This window comes from Colletotrichum tamarilloi, assembly GCF_030869305.1.
Source record: "Colletotrichum tamarilloi strain Tom-12 chromosome Unknown Scaffold_90.1, whole genome shotgun sequence".
Taxonomy (NCBI): domain Eukaryota; kingdom Fungi; phylum Ascomycota; class Sordariomycetes; order Glomerellales; family Glomerellaceae; genus Colletotrichum; species Colletotrichum tamarilloi.
The window spans coordinates 58,988-78,789 of record NW_026849473.1 but is presented as its reverse complement, the minus strand read 5'-3'; the positions used below and the strand labels follow the sequence as shown (position 1 = coordinate 78,789).

At 53.7% G+C, this 19,802-nt stretch overlaps 7 protein-coding genes across 7 annotated transcripts, besides 1 other annotated feature; 3 read left to right on the top strand and 4 right to left on the bottom strand.

The window, feature by feature from the left end:
* Window positions 1-2,220: 2,220 nt before the first annotated feature.
* On the bottom strand, window positions 2,221-5,591 carry CTAM01_13181 (kinesin motor domain-containing protein; the record flags this gene model as incomplete). The annotated part of the gene is made up of 4 exons (XM_060529185.1): window positions 2,221-5,197; window positions 5,254-5,370; window positions 5,440-5,479; window positions 5,552-5,591. 4 exons carry the CDS (start codon window positions 5,589-5,591, stop codon window positions 2,221-2,223), a joined length of 3,174 nt encoding a protein of 1,057 aa, XP_060376235.1.
* A 1,217-nt stretch (window positions 5,592-6,808) lies between these two features.
* Window positions 6,809-10,249, bottom strand: CTAM01_13180 (immunoglobulin I-set domain-containing protein; the record flags this gene model as incomplete). Its single annotated transcript, XM_060529184.1, has 4 exons — window positions 6,809-7,986; window positions 8,047-9,353; window positions 9,403-9,836; window positions 9,932-10,249. The coding sequence occupies 4 exons, from the start codon at window positions 10,247-10,249 to the stop codon at window positions 6,809-6,811; spliced, it is 3,237 nt and encodes a 1,078-aa protein (XP_060376234.1).
* A 1,283-nt stretch (window positions 10,250-11,532) lies between these two features.
* Window positions 11,533-13,317, bottom strand: CTAM01_13179 (uncharacterized protein; the record flags this gene model as incomplete). Its single annotated transcript, XM_060529183.1, has 1 exon — window positions 11,533-13,317. One exon carries the CDS (start codon window positions 13,315-13,317, stop codon window positions 11,533-11,535), a length of 1,785 nt encoding a protein of 594 aa, XP_060376233.1.
* Window positions 13,318-13,518: 201 nt separating this feature from the next.
* Window positions 13,519-13,677, top strand: CTAM01_13178 (uncharacterized protein; the record flags this gene model as incomplete). Its single annotated transcript, XM_060529182.1, has 1 exon — window positions 13,519-13,677. One exon carries the CDS (start codon window positions 13,519-13,521, stop codon window positions 13,675-13,677), a length of 159 nt encoding a protein of 52 aa, XP_060376232.1.
* Window positions 13,678-13,909: 232 nt separating this feature from the next.
* Window positions 13,910-15,138, bottom strand: CTAM01_13177 (uncharacterized protein; the record flags this gene model as incomplete). The annotated part of the gene is made up of 4 exons (XM_060529181.1): window positions 13,910-14,422; window positions 14,485-14,852; window positions 14,914-15,012; window positions 15,072-15,138. 4 exons carry the CDS (start codon window positions 15,136-15,138, stop codon window positions 13,910-13,912), a joined length of 1,047 nt encoding a protein of 348 aa, XP_060376231.1.
* A 679-nt stretch (window positions 15,139-15,817) lies between these two features.
* Window positions 15,818-17,178, top strand: CTAM01_13176 (uncharacterized protein; the record flags this gene model as incomplete). The annotated part of the gene is made up of 2 exons (XM_060529180.1): window positions 15,818-16,460; window positions 16,520-17,178. The coding sequence occupies 2 exons, from the start codon at window positions 15,818-15,820 to the stop codon at window positions 17,176-17,178; spliced, it is 1,302 nt and encodes a 433-aa protein (XP_060376230.1).
* A 1,078-nt stretch (window positions 17,179-18,256) lies between these two features.
* On the top strand, window positions 18,257-19,140 carry CTAM01_13175 (uncharacterized protein; the record flags this gene model as incomplete). Its single annotated transcript, XM_060529179.1, has 2 exons — window positions 18,257-18,998; window positions 19,079-19,140. The coding sequence occupies 2 exons, from the start codon at window positions 18,257-18,259 to the stop codon at window positions 19,138-19,140; spliced, it is 804 nt and encodes a 267-aa protein (XP_060376229.1).
* Window positions 19,141-19,253: 113 nt separating this feature from the next.
* Window positions 19,254-19,325: a sequence feature (Short protein (CTAM01_13174, KAK1483949.1) was converted to a misc_feature.).
* Window positions 19,326-19,802: the final 477 nt, after the last annotated feature.

Sequence of the window (19,802 nt, the reverse complement as noted above, 5' to 3'; positions counted from 1 at the left end):
CGGCTATTCCGGCCTGGACCCTGTTCCGGTTGCATTCAACTTCTTGATAGAGACTGGGACCTCGCGGATTTGGCGCCTCAGCAGGCGGACTGGGGTTACCTTTGCAAAAGTTCGCGCGTATTGATTTTGGGGTCGACTGAACCATCCGTTTTCCAGCTTGTTTCTTAATTGCGCCCGTGAAACTTTTGAGAGGGCCTCTTCTCACATTCCTCATTTGATCTATGTCTCCGAGAACTTTGTCGTCATCGCCGTCGGTGAGGCAAGAGAGGGGCTCAATCGTTCAATGAGCTGAAGATAGCCCCGAGAGTCGCCTCAACTACGGCCTAAACGCGATGCCGACTCAGCCGGTCTCCATACTGTGAGAGAGATAAGAGATGAGAGAATCGAAGAAGTGTCCGTGGTGGTATCCGTAATAGGGTACACACCACAACAACAAAAGAAAGGAAGAGAGAAAAAAAAAAGAGGCAAATGGGAGAAAAGGGATCATCAATCAGTGATTCAAATGCCAGGCATAGTGGCATTGCGAGAGAGAGCTCTCGACAGCGGCCAGCCACTCGCCTCGTGCTCATCACATATCGCAATCTACCCGCCCCTTCTGCCGTCGACGCGATAAGCATCGGTTGGTGAAAATCAGCCGAATAAGCATGATTGGAATAAGATTGCGCCGTCGCAGAACTCTCAGCTACCCCGACCTGGGTCTCCCCTGGAACGGCTGTGAGTGGCACGAGTGCCAGAGTGGCAGAGTGGCAGACCGAGAGGGGGTACCATCCTTTGGCTCAACGGTCCTGTTAGGAAAAGGGGAAATCTCATTACGTTACCGCCAGGGCCATGCCAGGGGAACTTAGGTAATGCCATCACTTATTTTGCCTTTATCGCTGGCCCACTCCGTCATTCCGCCCCTTCAACGGAGATGGTGCTTAGTTTAACGTCTTATTGCACTTGATGTTGTTGATAGTATGTGTGTGTGTGTGAGAGAGAGAGAGAGAGATAGAGAGAGACAGAGACAGGAAGAGTTGGTGTTGATTATGACGATGATGATAATGATGTCGCGATCTCCGTCTTCTCTTACTCTCGCTGGCCACTTCCATCTGCCATCCGATCTGTCTTGGCCTGCTGAATGAGACAGCCTCGGCGCGCGCCTGCAACACATATACAGCTGACGGTGTTCTAGCCCTTCGCGTTTTCCAAAGCTGACCACGCGCCCGGCGGCGAACTCTGCCCGTTACCCCCTCATCCCGAGAGAAAAACTCCTGCAAGTCTGCATTCAAATCTCGTTTGTCTTTCCTCCCATTTCCCATACAAATGCCTCACCCGGCTCCTGGCTCCTGGCTTTCATCGGCGATGAAAACAAAGAAGCCCACTCATCAATTACCACAAACTATTTGAAACAGCGAGCGTTTTCGTTTCGAATGAGGGTACCTTTGACTCTCATTGCGTTGTGCGCTGCCCTTGCTGCTTCCCACGGCCTCATGCCTTATTGACCACAGTGAGCGGATCATTCGGCAGAACTCGGCCGTTGAGTTCAGTCTCATCATGAGGCTCCAAACTCTGAGGTTCTGCTGGTACAAAGTGTGCTGTTTTTAGCAGCATGACATGGCGCCGACGGAAGGTCCAATTCGATTTTCTCATCTCACAGACCCGAAGGTCTCACAGTCTCAACTCTCGCAACTCACTCGAGTCTCACACACGACATATTCGCATTATCGGACTGTCGTTGCATGCCGACGTGCGTCAGTCTTGGCACAAATCCGGGGAGGGACGTGACCTCAGGGCTCGCTGCATGTCTGCATCCACGTTTTCCCAGCATGCCCTGTGTGGGATCTTCGGAGCGGCGTGTCTTGGCTGCTTGGCAAAATGACACTGTGAACCCGGCGATTTGTTTCTCAGCACCTGTCACCATTATACCACTCGCACAACGCGGGGGAGCGGAGTTGCTGAGTTCAGAATCGTTATCAGATGAACTGTGAATATATGCTCTACCTCGAACCTATTGATACAACAACCATACAATGGCCCTCAGCGAGGCCTGCCAACCGGCTGGAAACAAACTAAAAGAACCCTCTGAGATTAAGATCCGAAGTGTGCCCAACGCCCATCAACGAGAGGGAAAAAAACAAGGATCCTATCCTAACAGGGAAGGTGAACCAAAGACACCCCCATCGCCTCTATTGCGACAACTACCAAGCCAAGTGGGTATGATTGAAACCAAAGAATGAAAAATCAACGCCAACCTGCCACGCTGGGCCTAGGTGCATGTCCCTTTTCGATCTTACCGGTCGCTGCCAGGCTCCCGATTGTGATGCGACGGTTCTTGAAGTCGGCGCTAGCCATTCGGTGCTGAGGCGCCTGCGGGCTTCCTCCTTCCAGCCTCAAGCTGCCTCCCAAGTGCATGCGCCTTGCTTGCCCCGCCGTGAATGCCCGATCGTTCCTGAAGTCAGGAGGTGAGCAGACCATGGGCGGTGAGAGCCTTCGCTCTGCACTGGCTCGTCGTGATCGAGAAATTCCGTTCGTGCTGCTAGCCACAGGGCCGGAAAAGCTTGCCGACGCGCGGTGGTTGGAGCCGATTGAGTTCACAGACGAGATACGTCTTGCATTTGATGCCGCCGTCCCTCCTATGGACGACACGCGTCGGTGCTCGCCGCGGACCTTCTTCATCGAGTGCAAGGCCGATCGAATCTTTCTAGGGTCAATGCTAGGTGATTCTGACTCTGATCCGGACGGCCCCTGCGGTGAAGGGGGGTTGTTTTCATCGGCAGAGACATTGCCGGAGAGTGACGTTCTCGGAGGAGGGCTGGCTCTCGCGATTCTAGAGCGGAAAGCCGGAGGCGACAAGTTCGAAGAACGGTGCACGTCCAGGGCGCGCAACGGAGCAACTTGATCTCCGCTGTCTGATGACGGAGAGGAGCCGAGAGGCAAAGACATGGTCGGGATTGGCACTGTTGGTGATCCAGAACCTATCGACGAGATACGGCCCTTGGTCAGGAAGCCAGCCTGGAACCTATTGGGTTTGGCGGGAGGGATGGATGAAGACTCGGGGAGTTCCAGAGTCGGGCTGTCGTCAGAGCCCGAGTTACCCGGATTGGGTGATGCTGTCCTCAGGTATGAGGGAAGAGCAGGCATTCTCAGTCCCTTCTCTGGTGATGTGTGCTCCGGCGTTGCTTCAAACTTCTTGGGCGTCTTCTCAAAGTCGGCCAATCCTGACTCTGTCTCATCATCCCTCCAACGGACGCCTCGCTTGGCTTCCGACTTTCTCTTCACCGGCGTAAATGAGACTCCCTTACGGGGACTCCTCGGAGCCGCCGCCTTTCTACGGCGTGGAGACAACTTGATGGGAGACGCATGAGGCTGAGGTGTAGGCTCAGTTGGAGGAACAAAGGCTGGCTGGCGGATGGGAGAGGTGGTGTTGTTGACGACTGCCTTCTTACGCTTGGGCGTACCCTGTTTCCTGGGAGAGAACTTCTCAACGGGGATCATGGCACCATCAGGCTTGACAACATGGGATGCGGCCGAGAAGCCAGCTTCTAGTAGTCTGTTGATGATTTGCTTGGCGTGGGCAACGGCATCCTCTTCGTTCATCGCTAGTGTATCCTCGAGGGACGCCAGGATGTCGAATTGCGCCGTCAGAAGAACCTGCATCATGGCAGCATCGCCAACCTTGTCCATCTTGAGAACCTCGTGGCTAGCTTCTCTGCCAAAGTTGGCCTTGAGCAGCTCAGCCTCTCGACTCAAAGTATCGATCTCAGCCGCATCGGACTCGCCTCCGGGCAATTGCTTGATGCTGTGGTGGAGAGCGGTATCAATAGCACGTTCCCAGTTCGTGTTCTCCAGCTTTTGATGAATGTGGTGGCGGCTGTGTTCCAGCTCTACCATGATGCCCTGTGCGGTTTTGCGAATGGCCAAAAGAGTCGCGGGCATCGCGTCCTCGTCACCTCGTTGGTCGCAGACGGTATCGAAAGAAGCGACCCAGGCAGAAAGCAGGCTGATCCGTCGCTCAAAGGCCCTCAACTTCTTCATGTTGTTGATCCTGTCCCGTCTATCATTGGCCGAATTCTCGTACGCCACACGCAGACGCTGCACACCCTCGCGAGCGATCGCATCGCGCTTCTCCAATTGTTTGCGGAACTTTGCGTAAAACGTCTTCTCTGCATCCTTCTGCTGGGCCTTGAGCTCGTTGATGAGAGCGATCTGCTCATCAATCTTGACCAAAAAGTCCTTGACGTGCCTGTTGACGTTGAAGACGTTACGAGTCACCTTGGTCTGGATGTTCTTTGCCCGGTTCGCGTATCGAAGGGTGTTTTGCGTCTCGTCAAAATGGACACTTGAAGGACTGACGCAGACAATCATGACAGTCTTGCAGTTGCCGCCGAGAGAGAATTTCAAGAGTCGTGTGAGTTTGCTGTTGCGATATGGTACGTGGTTGCGCTTGCGAGGGTCGCACAAGGCATTGATACAGCTCCCCAGGGCCAAAAGAGACTTGTTGATGTTTGCGCCTTCAAGCAGACGTTCGCCTCGATTCTTGGTGGCGCTAGCACGCTCGCTGCCAGCAAGATCAATGATGCTGAGGGTTGCCATGGTGTGGGGTTCGTTGACGGAGGCATTGCGGTCCTTTTGCGAGACGTTAATCTGCAGAACTGCATGGGATCGAGATGAGGTAGCGTTGGCTTCTGTCGGGGAGACTGTACGCCAAGCATTACCCTGCACAATCATGTCCATGACCTCTTGCACGTTCTTGGGGTGATGGCTTGTCAGGCCGGCGACAGAGACGGCCTGGTTGGAATCCTCGCGCAGCATCAATCCCTGCTTGCTGCCTCCGGGGATCAACAGGTCGCGAATGGTCTCGTTGTAAATCTCCAGGTAGGAGAGGGTGATCTCGGTGGTCTTGTCTTGGCTTCGCTCGGTGATCTTCTCGAAGAGTTCTTGCATTGTCATGAAGATAATCCCGGGGTGTTGTGATGTGCCGGTGATGGTGTGTGTTTTGCCGCAACCAGTTGCGCCGTAGGCAAATACTGTGGCGTTGTAGCCGTCGAGGACGCTGTCGATGAGCTGTTTTGTTGTGCCTTCGTAGACATCGTTCTGGGTGGCATTGTCGTCGAAGATTCTGTCAAACATGAAGGTCTGGTCCTTGACCTTCTTGCCGTTGGGAACCACGGATCTTCCAAATCTGTGGACGGGGTTGTCCTCGGGAGGGTCGAAGACTCTGTGGAAGAGGGTATTAGGGCGAGACGAGACCGCAGTGGCAGGTAGGATACTCACAGGCATCTGTCGTCGACGACCTTGATTACTGGTCTGATACCGCCTCTTTGAAGCTTTGGGGGTGCGGCAGCAAGCGAGCCATCGCCGAGAAAGACTGTGCCTTCTTCATTGCGGGTTCTGCACGCAGCCCTGTCAGTATTGTTGATCTTGGTTTCTCCCATGCTTTGCTACAGGTTCTTGACGTACAGTTGTGCTGCTTCTCGGATCGTGAATGGTCGTACTCGAACTGTCGAATGGCCAAGGTTAGCGTTTGCGCTCGACGAGTGGACTAAGATACGGAAGAAGAAGGAAGACGAACCTGCGACCGTGATGGAGGCGGCATTCGGATCGACAACCATGATTGCTAGCTATTGCGATGCTGTCTGTATTGTGTGGGTGTTTTGTTGTGCGAAGAAAAGAAGTGACTCGGATCAGTCCCGTTTGCCGGCTTCGAGGAGACTGTCGAGCAAGTCGCGAAAGAGAGCTCTTCGAGTCCGAGTTCACGTCCAAGTCAAGTGGTGCAGCAAACGGGGGTGTAAATCAAGAAATAAACAAAGCCGCTTTGCAGCGCGGGCCGAGCATGTGCAGTAAGAAAGAGTATTGGGGAAGAATAAGAGAAGAAGCACGAGCTGCTGTGGGGGAAGGGGAGAAGGGGGGGGGGGGGGGGGTGGGGGGGGGGGGGGGGGGGGGGGGGGGGGAGGGGGGGGAGGAGAGGGGGGAGGGAGGGAGGGGGAGGGGGGGAAGGGGGGGGGGGGGGGGGGGGGGGGGGGGGGGGGGGGGGGGTGGTTAGTGAGGGTGAGGGTGAGGTGGTGATGGAATGGAAGGAAGGAAGGAAGGAAGGAAGGAAGGAGAGAGCTGCAGTTGGATAAGAGATTAGGAGATGAGGAGTGACGGTAAGGTAGGTGGTCGTGAAATGTCTTGATTTGAAGGGTCCCTCTGTTTCTGTCTGTCTGTCTGTCTGAGCTGTGCTGGGCCGGGCTGGGCTGGGCGGATCTGAGCTGACGGTGTGCGCACTCTGGGCTGTGTGCGTGCTGTTTGGCCGTGTGCTGTGACTGACGTTTGTTGTTTTCCCACCCGCCAGGTGCCGCCGTTGCCCCCGACGACCGGGAGCCTTTTTAGCGAGGTAAAAGCGGATCCGCTAACCCCAATCCCCCTGCCGAACCCACCACCATCAGTGAGCAGACGAATGATAATGGATGTTGTCGCCTGAGCCACATCTGATAACAGCGGGGCACTGTGGGGCTCACGTGGCTGATGTGAATTGTGGCTGGTGTTAAATCCACTAGCCACAAACAACAATAAAAAAACATCACCGCAGTGGGAGGACAAAGAAAGGCAAAGAAACGCTCCAAGGACCAGAACTACGGGTACACACTGAAACATGTCAGAAGTGAAGGGTTAGGCGAAGATGGGAAAAGCCGGGATAAATTTGAATCCACTTCAAACTTCAAAATTCATCAGACACCAACCCGTTGTGGTTTTAATCGTTTCATTAGGTACTTTCTTATTGTTCACTTTATTTCTCACCTTACTTACATAAACACCCAATACTCTAGGCTCAAGCATGTGACTACTTCTAGTCCACAGTTCCTCCAACAATTCCCGGTGTCTCTGTAAAGGCGGTCCGCTTGACGGCGCCCTGCTCATCGCGTCCAAGCAAAAAACTCTCGGGAGGTCCCAAGTACGACTTTCTCACACCACCAAGGTCAACCACAACTTTTTGCACGATAATGTTCGGCAGAAGCGCCCACACGCGAAGCGTATACGCGCCCTCCTGCGTCACGTTAAAAGACGTTGTCGTATAGTTGCCGGTGAGTCCCCAGACCGCATCCCCCACGGCATAGCCCCATCCATCCGGCATGTTCTGCCCCTGCGTCTTGCCCACCGGTTGCACTGTCTTGGGCTGCGGTGCACTTCCACCGGTCGGGTACAGCGAGATGCCATACTCGAGAGGGTTGCCATCCCCGAGATAGTTGGATGTGGGTGAGATGTACAGCGTGACGTTGGCTTTGCTGGTGTTGCTGAAGAGGTACATTTGGTACTCCAGCGCTGGTCCCTCACCCAGCTTGACCTTCTCCGACTCGGGCGGATACAGTCCAATCCCACCCAACGTGCGCCCGTAATTCTCAAACAAGTGATACTCGAGTTTGCTGCTGCTGTTGCTCAACCCGGTAGAGTTGCTGGGCTCAATGATGTTCTGGTAGTGCGGTCCTTCGATGGAAACATGTCCATCAGACTCAACAAAACCCTTGGTGAAGTTGGACGGCACGGCCCGGTTGACAACAGGCACGATGACTCTCTGTCCTGATCCAGCGTACTTCTCTTTGCCTTTGCACAGCGTCGTAACATTGATGTACACTTGCGTCGCGTTGGGAGCTGTCGGCGCATTCTCCCAGTCGATCGAGATCCAGACACGACTGTCCGTACCATTGTTGCCGCCAACCGTGCCATTATACTGGGAGAGCTTGACCCAGGGCTGCCAAGGGCTGGCCGTCCAAGGGCATGCAGTATTGCCACGGGTAAACACCTCAAAGTAGCGCGAGATGGCCCCATAGGGATCCAGTGGGGGCACGGCGAGGTCGTTGGCGGAGTTGGTGTGCCACTTGTCGTCACCTTGAACGCTGGCGTTGGACCCCTCGACGCCGACACCAATCTGGCCACCCAGAGATGGGAAGGCTGTCTGAACATAGCGCATATCTGGGAGCGTGTTACGCATGGGCTGTTGCCAGTAACCATCATATCCGAGGTGGGTTTCTGTTGCGCGTCATATTAGCACCCTTCACAACAGAAAGAGCTTTTGGTTCTTCAACTCACGATCAAGCATATGCTGCCACTTTCCGTCGAGCAGTTCATCCCATCGGATAGTCAGCTCGGCGTCCGCATCGAGTAATTTCCTGGACTCGTCGATGATATCGTTTGCCAGGTTGCGCTTCTGTCCTGCAAACAGCTGGTTCTTTGCACCGTTGATCTGGATCTTGTGCAGGATCTCGCCAGCCGAAATGGGATGCAAAATCATCTCGAAGAAAGCCGCCTGATATTCCTCAGCGAGGGCATCGTAGACGGCTTGAGCTTGCTCGCGGAGGGTGGCCCACTGGCCCAGAACCGCGTCTGCCTCGTTGTAGTTGATGACTGAGTATGTGTTTGGCTCAACCAATTCGTACTTTCTGCGAGCAGCGTACATGCCATACCGCGTCAAAATGTCCGTGATGTTGCCTGCGTGGTCGCCGCCAAACTCTCTGGTTGCCCAAGCCTCGAGCCACTTGCCAGTGCCGTCAACCCCCCACTTCTCGGTGTCATAGGCGAGGTCGAAGAAGTGACTGATGGGAATCTCGAGCGGCTTCAAGTCACCGACGTTGACAATCCAGATCCTGCGCGCATTCCGGGCATACGCCAAAGACATCTGCTCCGCCGTCTTCTCCAGCTGAATCGTGTTGATCCACTTGTAGTCGCGCGGGTCACCGACATAGTCAAAGTGGTAGTAGACACCGGCACCGCCGCTCCGGTCAGTCTCGTTTACCAGTGGTAGCCTTCGGACATTGCCCCAGTTGTCGTCAGCCCACAGTAGAGTGATGTCCTCGGGCACGACGAGGCCCTTTTCTTGGTACGACTGGACCTCTTTGTAAAGGCACCACAATGACGGAACCTCCGAGGCACTGTCGATTCCAAGTCCCTCTTCGATAATCGATCGCTGATTGGCCACGAGCTCCTCCAGCATCTTGACGATGCCTTCGACTCCCAAGTTGCCCTCAATAGCGGTATCACCCGTGCCGCGCATGGCCATCGTCCACAGGCCGTTGCGAGCGTAGGGCTTGGCACGCTGCACGCCGTAGCGGAAGTAGTCGTCAATGGTCTTGTTGTTGAGGTTATAGGCCCATTGGCCCTGGTAGAATGTTCTAAACTCGTTTTGAGCGCGCATGAGAGGCTCGGTATGAGAGCCACCGAGAACGACTTCGTATGCGTCGAGGAGGGGTTGGTTTAGCGGGTCGTCGACGTAGACCATGCTTCCCCAGAGCGTAGGCCAGAGGTAGTTGGCACGGAGACGCAGGAGAAGCTCGCTGACGAGACTGTAGAAGTGATAGTTGTATCCTGCGGCATCATTCCAGGTGTCGTTCCATTTGGTTCTTTGGGCATGTTAGCCTTTTTCTCCCCAAAAGAATGGAATTGACTTACGAAACCCAGCTGGACAGACCAGGCTGCTCATCGTTGATGAAGAAACCACGGTACTTGACCGTAGGAGATCCTTGGACCTTACGTTCGGGCAGAGCGTAGATCTCAGTCGCTTTCTTGGACGGCACATCGGCCCAGAAGTACCATGGGCTGACTCCAATCTGCTCGCTGACGTCGTAGATGCCGTAGATGGTGCCTCGAGGGTCACTACCGGCAATGACAAGGGCCCGGGAGCATCCCGGAATGGGCTCGTCGATCAGTTGGCTGACGAATGACTCCCATTGTCCTTCAACCTCACTCGTATTGAGTTTCTGGGCCTTGATGAGGCTGTCAATGACCTTTGAATGACCAATGGTGCCGACGATGACAACGGTGCGATCGGGGGCTGGATTGGTGTAGTTGGGACCGGAAAATGACTGTTCGTCTAGAACTCGGTACTGTGGACAACGATTAGCGACCTTCCTCTCTTTAAGAAGAACGCTCTCCAGAGCCACTCAGACCACTTGGGCTGCGGCACAGGAAGGAGACTCACAACGGTGTTATTGGTGACATCCACTGGCGAGAAGGTGTAAAGAGCAGGCTTGGAGCTGTTTCCGCCATTGCTGAGCGTGTAATTTGTGCCGGTGACCCGACCAAAATCCAAGGATAGGTCGCCTGCTGCCCGAATGACGCCCCAGTAATCATCGTCTGATACCAGAATTTGGCCTGTCCCGACATCTCCTCCGGCAATCTGGAAGCTGCCTGAAGTACTCTCGAATGAGACGATCGGCTGCTGTCCCAATGCCGAGATCAAAGGTGCCAGGCTCGATAGGACCACAAGGGAGATTGACTTGAGGTTGACGAACGCCATGACTGCGGGCTTGTGAAGCTCACGCTCCACCTGTACAAGAACAGTGTCACGGACAGACAGGAACCAGCATCATTGAGAGGGAAGGGCTACCGCTTTAATTAAATACACAAACGAGCATCCAATAGCGCGCGCAAGTGCTTCAGTCCTCGGATCAGGAACGGTTGGAGACCCCAGACCAGGATGACGCTTCCATGGGGAAATCAGATTGAACAGGCATGGCAAGGTGGGATCGACTGATGGTACGGGGCATGAACGAAAGAACGAACGAACGGCAACACAAGCTAGACAAACATGGAGAACCACCAATAATGGCACGAGAACCGCCTTCATGGACGGCCGGGGACGGATGACACCAGCCGAGATGGGATGACGGTTCCTGGCCGACGGGTAAAAGGGACCACTTCCTGGGTCTCCATGACAGGCCGGAGCAGAGGCCGACGAGGTTACGAGGCACGCTCAGTAGAGAAGAGATGGTCATCCTCGATACGGGCGAGGGACCCCAGCCTCCAAAATGCTTGAGTCGAGCTTTCCCCGCAGCGCGGCGCGGCCGGGTCCTCGAAGCGAGCGGCTTCCAAGACTCTTTTACCCCACGCCCGGCTTTGTTCGGCCACAACTTGCTTAAGAGCCGGTGCCGTGTTACGGTAGTGAGCTTCTCTTGAGTACTCTGAAGGACCCTTTGCTTTTGCTTCTTCTTCAAACAAGTTTACTACACGCCAGATTGACCAGATTTTCTCAACTTACAATACCAAACAGGTCAGAGTTCGGAGACATTGAACTAAACGCAGACAAGATAGAAGAACTGCCTACCCCAAAAAGCAATCAGCCAGCTAGTTGCATGTAATTTGGAGATTTCTTGATCCGCGCGTGATCTCACGGCAAAAGTCACTGCGGGGAACAACCAGTTGTGACATTGGAAGTGGAGAGTTGCATTTAGCCGCAAAGTGAACATGATCCCGGCCGCCACCAAAAAAACTCGCCTTATTAGCAACTTTGGTCCCCCAGATTACCCGGCCACCCTAGTCTTGTTAAACAAAGTGGCAAGGAAGCCATCACCATGAGTAGCCCGACCGCTTGGGTTCGTGATGTGAATTGGAAAACTTCGGCACGTCTTGCCGTCCCCACACGAACAATTGTTCATGTCTACGGAGTACTGCGTACCTACACGCATGTAAGGTACTTGCTCAAACGCGTCACCACTCACGCAATCCCGGCCATCCCATATCGAGCGGGAAGAGGAGCATGGAAGCAACAACATCATACTTTTGATCCTGTTCAGCAAATACCTAATCTGCCTGGTTCACGCCAGATCGATAATGGACCTTGAAGATGTACGCAGAAGACGAACCTCGAGAGAAGGAAACCTCGTCGATCTTTCTGGGTTCCGCCTCGATCCAGATACGATGTGTGATGACAGTCCCGTACTGAATAATGGTTGCAGACTTGGGCATCAAATTCGACTTGTACAGGCCTGATTGATCCGTGAATCGACACATCATGTAGTCGCGAATCTCCGACAGTCTCTCCTCAGCCTTAACGCCAGGGATCACCTGTGCGTATCTCATCAGCAGCTCCGATTCGGTCCCTTCGACCGAAAGCTCGTCAAAAAGTGCCGCCCACGGTCGACAACGCGAGCCATCCCACTGAAGGCCACAGATGATGCCCAGGGTAACCTTCTGTAATGGAAATCCGAATTGGATCTTGAAACAATGCGTCCCAGCGAAATTGTCGAGCCCGTGGCAGTCAAAGACAAAGTCTGCGACGGAGGATCGCACGCATGCCTCCACGGGGTTCGCTGTCTTGGAGATAATCAAGTTTTTGAGCTGCGAGTCGTACTCGAATCCGATCTTGGCTCCCATGAAGGACGCCAGCCGCGTCGTTTCGTGATCGTATAGCGTCTTGCGGATACAGGCATCAAATGTGTCCAGCGTGGCATTAGACCATTGTAATCTCGAGTTGTATGCATACACCTGATCTGGAACCGCTCTAACAAACGTCGTTCCGACCTTGAGTAGCCAGATTGCAAGCCATTTGGGGGTCCCTTGCGTTCTGACACTGGTTTCGAGACAATCAAGACTCAATGCGTAGAACGCGTCGGCATCGTTCGCCGCTTCCGCAGCGTCATTCGCCGGCAGCCTGAGCTTTTGGGCCTTGACTTGGAGACCGTTGTTGGTGAGGGTAAAGTCGTTCCTGAACTGAAATCGATCTCGGTGTCTCATGAGGGTAGAGCAGTATGTAAAGTCTGCTGGAGACTCTGCGAATACACCACTGAGCCCTGGAGCTGAAGCCGCTTGGTAGTCGATCTTTTTCTGCCACGCAAAAAGGCTCAAGTCGTTGGTCTCATTGGCGATGTGTTCTTGAAGTCTTTGAAATGCTTTTGATCCCTCGCCATATAGCAATGGCATATTGATATCAAAAATACCAAGGAGGCAATAGGCAATGTCCTCGACTCTTGTGGTTTTGCGGCCGGCGGCCCAGGACATGCGACGTGCTACCGGGAGTGTTTGTAGGTCTGAATTGTCTTGTAAAATGCTCACGTCAACTCGTGTGATCTCCTGAATAATAGTTATGAGGTCGCTTTTCTCGCCTACGAGGTTCCATTTCTTGTCGTAAAACTCGATTTGCTTTGAGGCTATCAGCTCTTGGAGAGTCCAGCCCCGAGAAAACCAGCGGCACTTGGGTAATTTGTCTCTGAGGTAATCGTAACGATATGTGCCCCTAAGCCCTTCAGGTATTGGACTTAGGTCTGCTAGGTAGACGTAACATATTTCGGCCGATTGATACCAGGAGTACATGGAGTTGATGGCTTCTGTCAACTCGGCGCTGCTGCTTTTGTCAATGCAGCATGTGTCGACCCATGCGTACTTGAATTTGGAGCGGGCAAGCTTGCAGGTCATCTTGATTTTGTTCCATCCTGTTCTCGTCTTTGCACTGTTTAGATTCGACATGTGGTGAAATTCGACCTCTTGGTTGCCCCAGGTGTGGGAGAGAATGGCGTACGAGCGTGTGCCATTCTGTCGATGATCCGCAACGCGATGCAGTGTTGTTTTCTGTGTGTCGATCAGCCACATGGCCAAGGCTGTGCACCAAAAGTCCAGAGTAGTACGAGAGGAATGCCACAATGCTAGTAAGTATGTTGAACGTTCTGAGAAGGATGGATCATGCGTCGTTTGTGCGATCTCGTCAAGCAAGGTAAGCAAGGCTGGCAACTAAGTCCAGATACGGACGCGTGACCACCTATCACGTCGCGGCCCCTCATCTCCTGCATTCTCATGCATGACTTAGGACCAATACAGATGCCGGTTCACATATCAGAGGTTATCCCAGCTTCTTCATCCGCAGCTCCAGAGACAGCAATTCGGGTCACTATGAAACGACGATCGTTGAAATGCAGGACCTGTCAATTTGTTCAGCGTCACGGCCTGCGATGAGTACAGTGACGGAAATTTTCAGTGCATTCCTTACAATTTTTATGTACATCCCAAAACCAGCTACGCCATTGAAACTCCGCTCAGGAGGGTTGCCGTTGTCGTCCCGAGTCTCGAAAATCGTGTCAATCGATGAAAGCCTCTCGCAGTGACACTTGCCATGATTGGGATGCATCCGTGTCGCAACGTCCCCATGCGCCGCCATCCAAATAGTTCAATGCCAGTCATTACTTGACTACGATGCTGGGGGCACGTAGGCGTATCTCGGTATTTGCGCCATGCGCTCCTCAGGGCTGACCTCTGTGTCTGCATAGAACATTCTGCCGTTCTTATCCTTCTTCGACTTCTTGTCGCCTGCGGCCTCATCACCGGCTTCATCTTCGGGCTTCTTGGCTGGCTTGATACCGGACTCGGCTCTGCGAATGAGCTCGTCGATTTCGTCTCCGTGTTGTGCCGCTCCAGAAACCAGCTCATCGACAGTGGATGCTCCTGGGAAGCCAGGCGGCGGTGCGCCAGAGCCATTCCAGAACTGGCCGCCATGTTGGGGCGGTCGTTGAGGTAGACCGGGCATCGCTTGAAGGCCACTCGTCGGTCTCGCGGGAAGAGATGATGCAGAGAAACCGCCAAAGTTGCCTTGCGGATAGCCCTGTTGAGGGTAGGCCGGAGCGCCAGGGGCAGCACCAGGCGGGTAGTTCGGATCGGGAGCCGCACCGTAAGGCGCTTGAGGCGGCGGGTACGGAGAGTTGTTCTGTGACGGATGATTAGCCCAAAGCCACACATGTATAACATTTTCGGTGTATGGATACTTACAAATGCACCCGGGCTGGCGCTCGCAGGGGCGCCATTGGCAGGGCTGCCACTAGTAGCGGGAGGATGCCCGGCGGCCAGTCGTGCGCGATGCTCGGCAAGGCGGGCCTTCAACTCTTCGGGAGTCTCAACCTTGAGTTTCTTCCTCGGCTGTTTCGACTGGCCAGGTAAGGGGTTGCCGGTGGCGATCCTGCGGTCCTCTTGGGCTTGGTAGAAGTTCTGGATGATGCGGTTCCTGTGCTGGTCCAAAATATCCTGGGGAATACCCTCCATGCCGAAGATCTCCACATCGAGGCCTTGTCGATTCGGTAGCGCATTCTCGACTTGGGTGAGAGTTTCCTTGTGAACTTGGTTCAGATGGACGGAGAGACCTGCGCGACACGAGACATTAGCTTACGATTCCACAGAGGACAGCGTGCGTGGTGGACTAACCTCCAGCGGTATTGAGTCGGCGACCGCATCTGTCGCACTTGAAGTGCTTGGCTTTCTGATGAGAGATGAGAAGCTTCAGATCTTCAAAATCACGCTCGCCTGCAAACAAGTCAGCACACGCGCTCAAATCCGAGACGCGAAAGGCAATGGATTCATACAGTAATAGCACCAAGGCCGGGAGAGGACGTCCTCGACGTCGGGGTGTCCGCGCTTCTTCTTGCCCATCGCGACGGTTGTTACTTCAGATTTATTCGGAGACGATAATGCTGGCGTAGTCGCGATTTCGTAGTTGTCTGGTGAGGATAGAGCGAGGTGGAATGCGGCGAAGAAGGGTGACGTTCACAGAGAGGTACCGTGGCAGTCTGGCGAAGGGATTGACGCGAGCTTGCTCGACCAGCAATTCACTGCACCTGCGCCGAGTTGAGAGCAATTGAGCGCTAACCCGGATGTAGACTAGTGTCTTTGATGATCTCTCATTGGTTCTATCACTCAAAGACTCCACCCAGTCTGGATGACCCGATAGAAGTATAAACACTGTAAAACCACACAGTACGTACCTCTCGGCCCCGGCTTGTCCCAAACGGCGGCCGAATCGACGATCCTCGCATCAATCAGCTCAGTCATCTTACAACGACAAGCCATGAACTCACCACGCACATCCACCCAAGAGACTTTTCAGTACGGCATATGAGACCCTGAGCACCAGTAATTCCAGGTCATACGGTCTCTGCCTTGAGCCTGATTTGAGTTTGGATTGAAATACCACCAACTGAAAACACCGTATTCCTGTGTCAAACCTCGAACTGCCCACTTCCGGAATTCCTACCACTTGAGGAAGACATTGAGGATTCGATGCGGTTTCTTAACAACATCACGACAAATTTGCCAAATAATCCACGATACGATGTCGCGGCGCATGCCAGATGAGCTCTGGGTGTATATCCTATCACATCTGTCAACCTTCAAATGCCTTAGAGATGCAGCCCTCACTTCTCCAACTTGGCTCCGATGCGCCTCGTCAGCATGTCGGCAGGTGGTCCTGAACGAAATCGGCCACCTTTCACTTCCTTATGCTGTCATGGCGCTGGAGTCCTCCAAATTTGACCCGAAAGACCTGAATCTCGTTGCCGCCTTTAGTGACGAATATCTCAAGAGACGGCCGCGTGTTCCTCCCACCATCAGCTTATCAGATGGCTTCCAACTAGCAGAATTACACCAGTGCGTCGGCCATCTGGGGTCCAAGTTCCGGGACATGGCACTGCATCGTCTCATGAAAGAGCAGTGTAGTCTCGCCAACGACCGTCCTGACTGGCCTGACGCACCTTCTTCCGCTGAGAAGCCAACCGATGCCGAGTCTGCTCGTTTTCACAGAGCCCTCTATCGATTCGAGGTCTACTGCAAGCTTTTCAAAGACCCCGAAGTTGTACGATTCAATCTGGATATCGTAAACTTCCAGAGAGCGCACTTTTTTGATTACCTGTCACTTTGGGAGATTGAACAATTGGTTGCGACAAGGGATTTTCTTGCAGCGGTTGTCATTGGTCCTCGTAAGTTATCCGTCATCTCTCGAACCTACATCATGTTGAATATTGACAATTCTCCATAGCATTGCGTGCGCTCGTGGAGCTTCGTAAGATCGAGGCTCTGCAGACACACCATTGCGGCCCTAGAAATGGCGCTCAAGTTGTGTACTGGACCGCTCCAATCTTACCTCCCAATTTGGAGCGCGGCGATTGCCACATCAACCAGAACCAGGCTCGACTGCTATGCTTTGGGATCAAGTTTCTCTACAGGGTGTCAACATCACCGCCAACTCAGTTCTACCAGCTACTTCTCGCCCTCCCGCAACAGCCACGGTACGCCAGTTACAACCGGGTTGGCGAGATTTACTCATGGTTCACGGATGCTGTTGACAGATGCGTCGAAATGAGCAACTTGGAACTCCCGATCAGGAAAGCTCTGTCATCCTATACTCCGGACGAGTACAAAGAGCATGTCCGACAGTCACTGATAAGCGAGGACACCGATAAGGGCCCAGAAGAAGCCTGGTATTGGGCATATCAATCTTTTCCAGGGTCAACCTGCAATGATCCTCGGATGACGAACTGTCGTCTCTTTGGCTTGTTCTTCTGGGACTCTGCTCGGCTCAACACCATCAACTTCTTCACCCGTGTCGATGTTTGGTGGTGGCGGTGGGAAGGGGCCCGGCAACCAGACTTCGACTGGGAAATCGAAGCGACGGTTCCTCCGGCATCCTTTTGGTGACGGCAGCCTCGTGTATGCTTCCCACGACCATTGACATTCTCGAGCTACAAGGGGGGTGCGCATTAGGTCAGCGTAGGGTCACATGACTGGTGTGCCACGGTCAGTCCAGCCAGGCTTGACCTCTCGCAAGAAACAGGCCTCTCGAGATATACACGGGCGGGCATTGCACTCTTGCGCCTGCTAAAAGAAACGTCTGAATATCTGAGCCACAAGCTTGCAAATGGGGATGCGCTCAAATTGGGACATCGATACTAAGGCCATCGCTATCAGAAGCCAAGGAAGCTGGGTCAACGACCAAGAGAAGAAAGGCAGAAAAGAGAAGGCGACTGGATCTTGAACGATTCAAAGGCTCCGGACGATGGGCAGAAACATCGACTTCGACTGTAAGACGGAGTGAAACAACGAGAGACTCTGGAAAGGCAAAGAAGGAAGAAGGAAATCAAGACATGCGTCCAGCATTGCCTACCATCGTCCAGAGGGCTCAACGATATCCAGCAACCTCACGCCGGCTTCATGAGACTTTGTGAGCCATTGCACATCTCAATGAGATCAACGACGAGGAATATGGGAGAAGGCATCCAGCTTGGATGTTAGCAGGAAGAGGATCGGTCTGGTGCGGGCCCGGGCTCCGTGTCGGGGTCGGTGGCACGCAACGGGGGAAGTGGAATACTGTCCCCTGATTGGCCACTTGGAGGAGAGAGAGCAGCCCGGGGGAGCACTCACCATATAAAGCCCTCGAGCTTCCCACCACCCTCCATCTCGCATCCCATCCTCCTCCCCTCTTCTTTCTTCCGTGTTATCAGAGAAACTTCTCCAATGGCCCAAATTCCCCTTTGACTTTCGCTTTCCATCCTAGACAGGTTCCTATATCTTGGCAGATCCCATCTCAGACCTCTCATACTTGCCTTGGCACACACTTCCTCTGCACCGCCCCGAAGGAGATATTACAGGCCGTCATCCTCCATCACATTTCCTCATCAACTGACACACTCCATCACCCAAAAGCTTCCTCATTCATCGCCAGTTCCATCAAAAGTATCTCCGGTCCTGCTCTACAAGGCCTCGTTAAGATAGCACCATGGCTTTCTTGCCTCTCGACTTTGATACTAACCCAGACTTCACCACTGTGCCACGATCCAAGTCTCCAATGACACCAGGACGTCAGATGTGCTCAGTAATGGTGCCATCGCAGGAGAGCGCTTCCCCTCACGGTTACAGACACAGAGATGCCCTTGCCGGGCCACGTGATCGACGTTCTCCAGCGTCCCCGACACAGACGTCGATGCGGGCGTATTGCCCTGCCGACTACAGAGGCAGCGTCGTGTCCAATCCTCTAAGTGATGAGCAGCTGTACATCATACCGCCGTCTCCGCGCTCAAGGCACCAGTCTTCGTCATACCGACGAAGCCCTGGACCCGTCTCGCAGAGACGGAGACGCAGCCCGGATCATGACAGCCTTGTTGCAATGGGATCATGGACTAGCCAAAGCACCCACAATCAAGAGCCATGTACAAGATCCGGACGTGAAAAAGGCAGCAGCAGCAGCTTCCACGACGGCGACTTTTCAGCCAAGTATGCGCCATACGATGACTTCATCCTCTTCCCCGATGATGCTGGAGAATACATTCACGAGGACTTCACAGTCCCCGCCCACTCATCGTCAGCGCTTGGGGCTCCCCGTATTACCAGGCTCCGCACACCAGACCTGGCGCCGCTGTCGACAGATGTCCAATTCTTCCCCTGCCTCGGCGATGAATCTGAGCGAGACAGGATTAATGAGGCCTGGTACATTGCCGGTCGGGAGAGGGTCGAGTCTCAATGTCAGTGCTCTTTTCCCAAGCTCACGATGACACATCGTGATGTGCTGTTTCGTGAAGCTCAATTGCTGACTTTGACGCAGTGGATGATGCCTTGGCTTACATGGCGGCTGTAGAGGGACGCAGTCGCACGCGGAGAGGGTGAGAGCCACCCTGGAGGGATCCTTGGATCATTTCGTGATGAAATCAGATGCGATCGTCGTCTTTTGATTAAGATTGGTCGAGATGGCTGGTCCATGTATGGCTGTTTCTGAATTGATGTCCTGGTGTATGGCGTTGGGGCAAGGCGTTCGTCCAGATGGAATGGACAGGTTGACAGGCAACCCATAATCTGTGATGTTTTCTACAATCAAAAGGGAACTCTCAGTGAATCTGACTCTTGTCTTCTTGAACCGAGGTATTTGTGATTGAAGTGGTTGAAGCCATCGTCAATCAAGATGTAGAGAATCCTGGTGTTACAAGACAACGACAGGGAGGCCGCCGGATCTCAGCAGGCACAGTAAGGCAAGGCAAGGCCATGAAGGTATAAGTGAGATTCAAAATGAAAAGCACGTATCGTGCCTGTAGTCCTTGTCCATCAACGAGAACGGGAATGAAAGTGGGAGCCAAAGTGAAGACGAAAACCTCGCAGAACCACTTACACGGGCTGGACCCGAAGAACGACGAGTTCGGGGGAGGACGAAGGGACGTGGGGACGTAAAAGTTGGGGGGGAGGGAGTGACGTTGAGTGAGAGCGGCCGGGGGACCCTGCAGCTGCCTTACGTAAGATATCTGCTGACTAACAAGGTTTTTGCTCACCGAAGGCAC